The sequence below is a fragment of the Sodiomyces alcalophilus genome (assembly GCF_042370955.1).
Source record: "Sodiomyces alcalophilus JCM 7366 unplaced genomic scaffold ACRALscaffold_2, whole genome shotgun sequence".
Classification (NCBI taxonomy): Eukaryota; Fungi; Ascomycota; class Sordariomycetes; order Glomerellales; family Plectosphaerellaceae; genus Sodiomyces; species Sodiomyces alcalophilus.
This window is the reverse complement of record NW_027263533.1, coordinates 6,405,742-6,417,339: the sequence shown is the minus strand read 5'-3', so window position 1 is coordinate 6,417,339 and position 11,598 is coordinate 6,405,742. Positions and strand designations below refer to the sequence as shown.

The following is an 11,598-nucleotide window of genomic DNA, read 5'->3' as shown; positions in this document are numbered from 1 at the left end:
TACGCTTATAGACGCTATTAGATATAGTGGCTTTACCGATAAAAAGCTTATAAGTTATCTCTCTTTATTTTCTTTAGTATATTTATACTAACTTCTCTTTATTAGCGTGCCGCCTATAAGCTTTAGGGGGAGCTACGCCGGGCATATACTAATAATTAGCACTATAACTATAATGGTTTCGATGCTGCTTAGTATAAGCGTTATCGGGCTAATATAGTTACCGAGGCTTAAATTACCTTTTATAATATTTAGGCCCGGGAGTCCTGTAAATAGATAAAGGCCCTTTATTAAATTCGTGATCTGCTAAGGGTTACGAGCGGTGTTAAGACTAACGGCGATAACGATAATAAGGAATACTTCGCTAGTCTATGGGTATATAGAAAGAAATGGATCCGTTAATCTAACTTAGAGGGGCACTATATATATATAGTGCGATCACTACTATTTTATTTTTTCTTTTTGGTGTTTAGGATATAATATAATGAATTTTAGTAAAGATAAAGATAGTGACGCGACCCCCCGGGGTTATACTAAGATAAATTAATAATACTAATAAAGGACCCTATAGGTTTATAATAGTTTCTATACCTTCCGCGCCCTCTCCTTTTATTAATTATGATATTCCTAAAGAAGTTCCTCCGGGATATAGCGCCTCGGCTCCTAGGTGTTATCCTTATGCCTATAATCCGCCCACTTAACTAAATACTGCCTCCTCTTCCTATTAAACCGATAAGCTAAAATCTCCTCCACCTTATACTCCTCTAACTCCTACGGCTCTATATCTACCTTTATAGGCTCGGGGGCCTAATTATCACAAGACCGCTAGGGCTTTAATAAAGAGATCGGGAAAATATTATAAATCTTTATCGACTACGGAAGATCTAGCTTATAGGTAAGACTATAATAACTAATAACTAAGATAATACGGTATAGCCTAAGGTATTTATCTAAGAGTTTCTTACTAGGCCGCTTTTACTTAATATTTTTCGAGGAGATTAAGACGTAGTCCCTTACCTTAAACCGCTATTAAGTCTGCCCGGTATTATAGAACCTTTTATAAGACTCTTAAGCCTTCCGAATCAAAGTTTCTATTACTTAAGGACTAGCGATTAAGTGCTTTACCCGTTATTTAGCGGATACCGCCCTGATATTTAACGATTTAGGTAACCGGACGTTATTAGGGCTATAAGGGTTATAGCCTATTAATACCACGGAGGGCGTCTACTTAATTACCGAGTACTATACGGTGTTATAGGTAAACTACGTAAGGGATAGCTTATTTTCCTAGTCGGTCTGCTCCCGTGAGTAATAGCTACGAAGGTAATACTTAATACTCTGATTCTAACGCTTAGTTTGCCTATCGGTTTAGGGGTGGAACGTAGTGGATATCCTATAGTGGACGCCTAAGAGACCGTATAGGGTCCCCTAAAACTTACTTATAAATAAAGAACCCCGATCCGAAACGATACTATCCGGTAAACCATAAATACTAAAGACTCTTAACTATATAATATCGGCTAAACCTTTAGCGGTTAGTATATTACTATAAGAGATATAAAGAGAATACTGTATATAACGGTAAACCATTATAAGGATCGTATCCTTCTTTTTTCCGCCCTAATTAATAGGAGGGAGATAGGTAATAAAATTAATTAAGATCTCCTAGAACGGGTAAGACGGAACCGGAAGACTAGCTAATAGACTATAAGGCTTATACTGCCTCCCCTTAGTCCTTTAATAAACCCTATACATAGGCATAAACTTCTTTATATCCTAGGATATATACTCCTAATAGAATAAGTTCGAAATCCTCTTAATCGTTTTACCGGAACCATAATATCTAGTAGTGGGTTTATCGTGGAAGGCCTATAGGATCTTCTTCCTTAACCCCTATATATCTAGGATAAAGAGGCGACCTCTAAAATGGACCAGGCCCTCTTTATCCCTTAACTATAGGTCGGATAACCGGTCCTTCTTAGATAAAGAAATATAAAAGGGATTATCCCTCTAGGTATCGGCCACCTTTTCCTTTAAACTTAGTAATAAGTCCTTAGAAACCCTAGGTGCTCTGCCCGCCTACTCTACTACTCTTAATATAAACTTATAGGTAAACCTTTTAATAGGCTTCTAACGCTCCGCGTCCAGGTCCGACTAATTAGAAATATACTATAGCTTCCGCGATAGACTATTAGCCGGATTCTAAGCTCCTAGTCGATACTTAATCTTAAAGTCGAACACCGATAGCTCCTTTAGCTATCGCGTATACTACGGCTTAATCTTTGGCTTATCTATTACGTACCGATAATTAAGGTAGTCTATTAGAACTTCTACTAGGGTCTGGCTATAAGCTAGGTAATGCCTTTAATACCGGAATACCTTAATAATAGCTATTAACTCTGTATCCGGAGTCGAATAATTTAACTCTGTACCTCTAAGCTGCCTTAAAAAAACGCGATAAAATACTATATTAAAGAAAGGCGAAGCCGTCACTATGCAGAACAGCTCCGCTAGGGCCAAAACAAACAGCCAACTAATAGGCTAGCCGAAGGGAAGGGTCAGGCTCGTCACGGGTCCGTATCTAGAGCTAAGGGTCCCGAGGAGACGGTCGCCGGGCCTCTAGAAGGGTCGGCAGTGGTCCGATCAGGGGAACGAATAGCTAGATAGGCAGGCGGGCCTACGGTCGGCTCTTCTGGATCGTCTAGATAACCAAAAAGGGAAGGATAATATAAATTATGATTATGATAGGTAATAGGTGACGATCATAAAAGATCGGACAAAAAGCTAGCTAGATATAGTGGGTCTATTCCGAAGAATAGCCGTATACAAGACCAGATCTCTGGGACCGAGTAGTTACGTGATATCTAACGTCCTAACCCGGAACACGGGTCTGCCCCTCTATAATCGGCCCCAAATTATCAAGCCACGCCTCGTGGTCTTAATAATTTCAACATAAACACAAACAGCAACCGTCCCAAATATATCTCTATTACCCTAATCAGGGCATCCATAAGCAACCTATCCAGTAACAGCTTCCTTTATTCCTCGCGTATATATTCCTAAAGACGTCTCTCGAAGACGCGGGCTTAAAGGACAGTGACCTTATAGATAGGTGACCTCGTAGGTCCTTCGTGCGCATAAGCCAGGCGGCAGCGGCGGCGGCTTCCTCCGTTCCGTATAAGGAATAGGCAACGCGGCGGCGGCGGTAATAGTAGTAAGCGGCGGTAAATAGGCGGCGGCCCTAGTAAAAGATCAACGACGCAAAACGCAGAACTAGGCGACGGCGCAGAGTATATCTATCTCTTTCCACTACCTATATTAAGGCAGGCAGGCAGTCCACTTCTCGGTTCGTAGGCGTAAAGCACGTAGGTCGGATCTTTTCGGCGGCGTGGCACGGCACGCAGGAGGCAGGTCGATTCGTTAAAGGCAGGAAGGTATCGCGGGCGGCAGGACTCTTCGAGGCGGCAGTATCGTGGCCGGGCTTAAAGGAATAGGAAGAAGAAGAGCAGCAGGATCGACGGGATTAACTACAGGCAGGCGGATTAGGCTTAGGCTAATTAAAGGAACGAAGATATCGGGAAAAGAAGAGTAGTAAAAGAGTAGGAAAAAAAAAGAGGAAAAATAAGGAAAAGAGTGAGCAGGATAAGCTCGTGGTGACTGCCGGCAGAAAATAGCAGGCAGGATTAAGATCTAAAAAGAGTAGGCGGCAGGAACAGTGGCTAACCAACCCACACACAACTTAATAACCAGCAGCCTAAATCAATCAAAATCGGATCCGTTCGAATTGTCTTCTTCTAATCAGGCCAACGTGGTTGCAAGCAAAAGAAATAGCGAAGAACTATAAAAGATACAGTCCAAGGAAGAGGTAAAAAAAAAGGCTAAAAAATCGGCAGGATGCTCCCACAGACTTATAGGCTGGGCCCCGGGCCTAGTTATCCATCGGCCCTAAAGCTATACAAAGAAGCTCCTACGCGTATAGCTTTCCACATAAAAAGAACAGACTGGATCAGGGTATTTGTGTAGAAAAGAAGGGAATAAAAATCGGGCAGGGTAATCGGGGGAGGGCAGGACTATATATCCATCGGCCCTAAAGCTATACGAAGAGGTCCCCCTCGAGGGCAGCTTTCCAAATAACCCAAAAAAAAAAAACAAACAAAAACAAGAGGTCCTGATCAGGTTAACGGAGCAGCTTCCGGGGAAAAAAAATCCGGCCCTAGGGCGTAATCCAAAGGAAGACGCGGCCCTAGATATACCACGATATTCAGAAGACACGGCCCCCGTTAGGAACTAGAAAAGCTCCTATAGACCCCACGAACGACTTCTGCTTCCGAAAACGATTCTATTACCCTAATCAGGTAAAGGAATAGGTGGAGGGAAAAAGGGAAAAAGGAAAAGGGGAAAGGAGGCGGGAGGAAAAGAGGGAAGGGGAAAAGAGGTATAAGGAGGGAGGAAGACAGTAAGGAAAAAGTCCCTTGGCCCCGGAGGTAAATCCACTAATACGGCCCCCGTTAGGAACTAGAAAAAGCTCGTATAATTTCACGAATATCTTCGTCTCCTAAAAACGATTACGTTAACGCCTAATTATAAAGGCCCTGCTTTCGCCACACCTCTGCTTCTATCACGTTAATCACCTGCTATAAAGCTTAAATCTCCACCCTCTTTACCTCCTCTTCGAGGGAGGTGCCGAATATCTCTTCGATATATGGCCGGCTTTGGCTATGGTAGCCTATATACCACTATAGATAAGGATTTTCGAAGGTGTCAGGTAAAAGGAAACCCGTCTATTTAGGTAGGCGGGCAAGGAGGTTCACGAACAGATCAGGACTAGCTTCCACGGCAGGAGGTAGGCCTATAGCATATCGCCGCTCCTCTTCTTCTTCCTTAGCCGTATACTTATCGATATATACTTATATTTCCTCTTCTAAGCCTAGAGGCAGGTGGAAAGGCTAATTAAGCGGAGCAGAGGCAGACTAATCGATAGGAATAGTAGAGTCTATAGGAAGACTCTGGAATAGGGGAATAGGAGGGGCGGTAGCAGGCTCCTTCGTCACGGAGTCCACGGGAGGACTCTTCGGAACCGGCGCCACGGAATCGGTGGAGGCGGTAGAGCTAGCACGGGAGCTCTACGCCGGAATAAAGGGAACGGCGGGAACGGCGGGAGTAGTGGAGTCCATGGGAGGACCCTTTTCCACTATAGGGACAGTGGGCGTCTTCTTCTCTTCCATAGAGTCCACGGGAGGACTCTAAACCAGGGGAACGGGAGGAGGGGCGGCAGGCTCCTTTATCACGGAGGCCACGGGAGGACTTTTCGGTACCGGTGCCACGGGGTCGGTAAAGGCAGGGGAGCTAGCACGGGAGCTCTTTGCCTCGGGCGTAACAGAGCTAGCACGGGAGCTCGGCGCCGGAATAACAGGATTAACGGACTTAACACGCTAGTTCTTCTAAAGCGCGGAGCTATCACGGGAGCTCTTCCGGATCATAGAGCCAACGGGGCTCTTCTTCCTCTCCGGGCACGTACGCCGATAGTGGCTATCCTAACCGCAGGAATAGCACCTGATCAGGCGAACAGGATCGTGCCGGGCGGCGGGACTCTTCTGCTAATCGGGACTCTTCCGTGGAGTCGTACTTCTGCCGCGGCGACTACGGCTCTTCCGACTACTACTTCGGCTCGGACTACGGCTACCCGGAATAGAGGGCTGCCCATAAGCAACGTCACCGTTAGTCTAATCAGACAAACAGGAAGCAAACGGCAAAGAGTCTTCCGATCATAGAGCGTATAGCTCTTACAGGGCTCCTTCACACGCCCTTAATACGACTCTCGCGAGGACCTTAAAACAACAGGTCAACCCGATCAAGAGGAACAGGAACGTATCCCACGCGCGTCCACCGGTATATATCCTCCTCTTACAACGCCAAGGCGTCTTCCTCTTTATATTTAACTGTTAATATACAGGCAGTCTCTGCGTCGGGATAGATTATAGCTATTAATAAGCAGGCAGCCTCTGCGTCGGTTTAGGGGACTATTCTTTCTAAGCAGGCAGTCTCTGCTTTTCCGTATCCGTGGTACTAGGACCCGTCGAATCGGAACTAGTATTAGACTATTAATCTGCAGGCAGTCTCTGCGTCGGGGTGGTTCGGGGCTATTAGTAAGTAGGTAGCCTCTACTCTTCCGAAGCACTATCAGGATCGCTCTTCCGGAGACTCGGGCCCCGGGAAACTATTTTTATTGTTTTTATAGTTATTACTGTATCATATCCGGAATCAGAACTCGTATCAAAATCCTTTACTTCTTTTCTGGTGCCCACGTAACGCGCTATTCTTCCGGGCCTTAACTTAAGCCCTTCGGCCGCTATTAGAGGATAAATTAAAACTATACCGTATCCGAAGCTATATCTAAAACCGTATCTTAAACCGAAGCTATGCCGTGTCTAAAACTATACCGTAACCAAAGCTATGCCGTATCCAAAACAAGACTCGAAGACTTAAGACCAAAGACTCAAAGGGAAGACCGTGACCGTATCGTATTAATAACGTGATAGGCCGTTCGTTTAGGCAGGCCGGAACTACCCTTATACGCAGGATTATGATCTCCCACGCCGATTATATCCGCCTCCGAGTACTAATTAAAGAAAGGCGAAGCCGTTACTATACAGAATAGCTCCGCTAGGGCTAAAACAGACAACTAACTAATAGGCTAGCCGAAGGGAAGGGTTAGGCTCGTCACGGGTCCGTATCTAGAGCTAAGGGTCCCGAGGAGACGGTCGCCGGGCCTCTAGAAGGGTCGGCAGTGGTCCGATCAGGGGAACGAATAGCTAGATAGGCAGGCGGGCCTATGGTCGGCTCTTCTGGATCGTCTAGATAACCAAAAAGGGAAGGATGATACAAATTATGATTATGATAGGTAATAGGTGATGATCGTGAAAGATGGGACGAAAAGCTAGCTAGATATAGTGGGTCTATTCCGAAGAATAGCCGCATATAAGACCAGATCTCTAGGACCGAGTAGTCACGTGATATCCAACGTCCTGACCCGGAACACGGGTCTGCCCCTCTATAATACCCGATCTATATACTAATTAATTACCGCCCCTAAAATAAACCCCGATATATCCGGCTTTAGTCGAATAGGTAACTTAGGATCGAAATACTATAAAACCGGAGCCTCCTAAAGCCTCTAATATAACTCGTTAAAAGCCTCCTTCTCCCTAATAAATAACACGAACACACCCTTTACTCTACTCTTCTTCGTTAAGTCTAAGAGTAGCGCCGTAATCTTTAAGTAGTTCTTAATAAAACGCCGGTAGAACCTAGTAAAACCCAGGAAGATTTAGATAGTCTCTACTAAGTTTAGCTCTTACTAATCGCGGATAGCCTTAACCCTGGACTAGTCTATATAAACCCTATCCACTCTAATAATAAACCCTAAGAACTCTACCTCTTAAGTCCTAAACACACACTTCTCTAGATTCGCGTATAGCGACTACTCCCTTAACCTCCCTAAAACCTCCTTAATATATACTCGATAAACCTTAAGGTCCTTACTATAAATTAAGATATCGTTTAGAAAAACTATATAAATCGTATCGACTAACCTATTTAATACTTAGTTAATATACCGTTAAAAACTAGCTAGGGTATTAATAAGCCTAAAAGGTATAACTAAGTACTCGAAATAACTATAGCGAGTCCTAAAAGCTATAACGAGATAATCGCAGACCCGTCGGCATATAGTCGGACCGATGGCCGCGCACGGACCACCGATCCGAACCTATCACTATGCGTACGTTAAGGGATCAGTTTAATCCCTTAAGTTAAAGTCTTAGTTTAAAGTTAGCGCTTAGTTAACGAATATACTACGATCCCTCTACGATACTAAGCTATTAAGCCTTTTCTATAATATCTTTTCCTTAACTAAAGTCTACGGACTTTCCTTTTATTATAATTCTTTAACTTCCATACCTTTAAGGTAATTAGGCCGAAGATACCACCAAGAAGGACTCGAGGAACGAGCGTCCCCCCGGGGGGAGCTAATAAGGACGCTAAGCAGGCGCCCGTCGTACCGAAATTAATAACGACGGTACCCGAGTAGGGACCGGATAAAAACAAGGGGTCCACGGATACGCCGGTTACGCTTAGTCCTAAAGATAGTGGTTCGTAGGTTAATCGGCGATCCGTCGCCGGCCCCTCGATATTAACGTAAAAGGTATTAATTACGATATTTTCCTAATATCTCTAGTAATAAAGCAAGATTAACCGAGTAATTATAAAGAAGCTCGCGGAAAAACCGGCGCCCCGGCGCGATTACGAAAAACCGCCGGTATATAATTATAAGCTAATTAAAGAATTATTTATAGTTATAGAAATCGATAATTCGTTAGTAGCGATTAAGGCTAGGAATTAGTTTAGACCTAGTGCCCTAGTGCTATAGCAGATCGAATAGGCTTTAATAAAGCTCGAATATACCTTCTAGACGTCCTAGAGGCACTACGCCTAGAAGATTACTAACCCGAATTAGAACGACTATACGGCGTTTATTTAGCGAGAGTATCTATCCCGGGATATATAATGGTACTATTACCGTAAGGAACTTCGTAAGCTACGAATAACCGGTGATATAACGCTAATAAAGCTATTCGAATAGTAGGATAACCTGTATAGGCTATTAGGCTAGGAGATAAGGGGAAGCGAAGAGCGTGCCTACGACTATTTTAGTCGACTACCCCTGCGTATTAAGGATAAGATATAAGAGCGGAAGACTAAACTAGATAAGGCCGTGACGCTAGCTTAAGAGGCGTAGCTATTCTAGGATATAAGCCTTATCGAGAAGGCGAGTAGTAAGCGGTCGGATACTAGCCGTAAAAGGACTTTATCGAACTTTTAGTATTCGGATAGTCGCTAAAGCCGGGTAAGCACTCCGGTAACGGGCCGGCGTACGCCCGCTAAGCCAGGCAAGGCAGACTCGAAGGGGGCGCCCCTAACGGGTTAAAAGGCCCCGGGCCCGGAGCCCTTATAAGCGCAGCCTAGTACGCGTGCCTTTATAGGCGAGTACTATAACTACGGCAAAAAGGGTTATTATTCTAAGGACTATTATAGTAATAAGGAATATCGGATAACCGACGATAAGGCGGCGAAGGCTTATACCCGTGTTAGTAATATACACGCTATATATAACGACCTTAATAATAATATTCGGGTTAAAGAACTCTATTTATTAGGAAACGAGTCGGCGTAGGTAATAAGGGGGCCGGACCTATACCCGATAACCGGCTAGCGATTATAGTTAGCGAGGTAATAAGATCTATAGCGATAGTGATCCGTTATAGAAAGGAGATTAAGTTTAGCGTGGACTTAGATACCTATACGTAGGTAGATATTATTAGCCCGGTGTTAATGGAACGCCTAGGGTTAAAACCGCTTCTAGAGGTCGAGACTCTAGAGATTAAAGGCTTTGATAGTAGCCCGGCGAGGGTTCGCGGAGCGTACGGCTTAGCTTTTTATCTGCTAGACGTAGAAGGACGGCCACGCCTACTAAAAAGGGTCTTCCTATATACGGATCGACCTAAGGGTACCGGATAATTACTATTTTTAAATAACAGTAAAGAAAGGCGAAGCCGTCACTATACAGAACGGCTCCGCTAGGGCCAAAACAAACAACCAACTAATAGGCTAGCCGAAGGGAAGGGTTAGGCTCGTCACGGGTCCGTATCTAGAGCTAGGGTCCCGAGGAGACGGTCGCTGGGCCTCTAGAAGGGTCGGCAGTGGTCCGATCAGGGGAATAAATAGCTAGATAGGCAGGCGGGCCTACGGTCGGCTCTTCTAAATCGTCTAGAACATCTAGATAACCAAAAATGGAAGGATAATATAAATTATAATTATAATAGGTGATAGGTGATAATTATAAAAGATCGGACGAAAAGCTAGCGAGATATAATAAGTCTATTCCGAAGAATAGCCGTATATAAGACCAGATCTCTAGGACCGAGTACGTGGTTATATAATATCCATAACGTCTAGACCCGGAACACGGGTCTACCCCTCTATAATCGGCCCTAAATTATTAAGCCACACCTTATAGTCTTAATAATTTTAACATAAACATAAACAGTAACCGTCTATAATATATCTCTATTACCCTAATTAGGGTATCTATAAGCAGTCCAGTAATAGTCCTTTATTCCTCGCGCGTGTATTCCTAAAGACGTCTCTCGAAGACGTAGGCTTAAAGGACGGTGACCTTATAGAGAGAGGTGACCTCGTAGGTCCTTCGTACGTAAGCCAGGTAGCGGCGGCGGTAGTAATAGTAAGCGGCGGTAAAATAGGCGGCGGCCTTAGTATAGTCTTCGAGAAGACTATAACGACGAACGCATATATAGGGCAGGCGGTAACGGCCTCTTCGGTTCCTAGTTATAACTACTAGAATAAGGTAACGCGGCGGCCTTAATAAAAGATTAATAACGCAGAACGCAGAACTAGGCGACGCAGAGTATATCTATCTCTTTCCACTACCTATAAGGCAGGTAGTCCACTTCTTAGTTTGTAGGCGTAAAGCACGCAGGTTAGATCTTTTCGGCGGTATAATAGGTCGGTTTATCGGGTCTTGTGGTAGGAATCGCGGTAGGATCTTCGAGGCGGCAGAATTCGTGGCTAGGCTTAAAGGAATAGGAAGAAAAAGCAGGATTAACGGGATTAATAGGATTAATCGAATTAACTATAGGCAGGTAGGATTAGGCTCGGGCTAATTAGAGGAACGAAGATATTAGGAAAAGAAGAGTAATAAAAAGAGTAGGAAAAAGAGGAAAAATAAGGAAAAAAGTAAGTAGGATAAGCTCGTGGTGACTCTGCCGGCAGAAAATAGCAGGCAGGATTAAGATCTAAAAAGAGTAAGCGGGATTAGTGGCATATAGTCTTCTTCGGGGGGAAGATATCTAACGCGTACCACTAAACTAACCTATATATAACTTAATAACCAGTAGGCTAAGTTAATTAAAATCGGAGCCGTTCGACTCGTCTTCTTCTAATCAGGCTAATATAGCTATAGGCGAAAGAAATAATAAAGAACTATAAAAGATATAGTCTAAGGAAAAGGTAAAGTGGTGGGTAAAAAAGCTAAAAAATCAGTAGGCTCCTATAGATTTATAGGCTAGGCCCTAGGCCTAGTTATCTATCGGCCCTAAAGCTATACGAAAAAGCTCCTACGCGTATAGCTTTCTAAAAGGAAAAGAAAAGAGGCTAAAATCGGGGAAAGGGCAGGACTCTATATCTATCGGCCCTAAAGCTATACGAAGAGGTCCCCCTTAAGGGCAGCTTTTAAATAACCTAAAAACACTAAAAAGATCCTGATTAGGTTAATAGAGCAGCGTTAGGAAAAAAAAATCCGGCTCTAGGGCGTAATTAAAAAAAGACGCGGCCTTAGTTAGATACGAGTCTATAAATAAGGGCGCGGCCCCCGTCGATTAAAAGACGCGGCCCCCGTTAGGAACTAGAAAAGCAGCTCCCACGGACTCCACGCATAACTTCTATTTCCGAAAACGATACTATTACCCTGATTAGGTAAAGGAATAGGTAGAGGGAAAAAGAGGAAAAAGGGAAAAGGCGGGAAAA

At 44.1% G+C, this 11,598-nt stretch overlaps 1 protein-coding gene across 1 annotated transcript; it reads right to left on the bottom strand.

Annotated features, from left to right (window-relative positions):
- Positions 1 to 4,723: 4,723 nt before the first annotated feature.
- On the bottom strand, positions 4,724 to 7,690 carry ACRALDRAFT_2099699 (uncharacterized protein; the record flags this gene model as incomplete). The annotated part of the gene is made up of 3 exons (XM_071022968.1): positions 4,724 to 4,778; positions 7,482 to 7,599; positions 7,624 to 7,690. Coding segments are annotated over 3 exons (240 nt in total), but the record flags the coding sequence as incomplete, so codon positions are not given.
- Between the last annotated feature and the right edge of the window lie 3,908 nt (positions 7,691 to 11,598).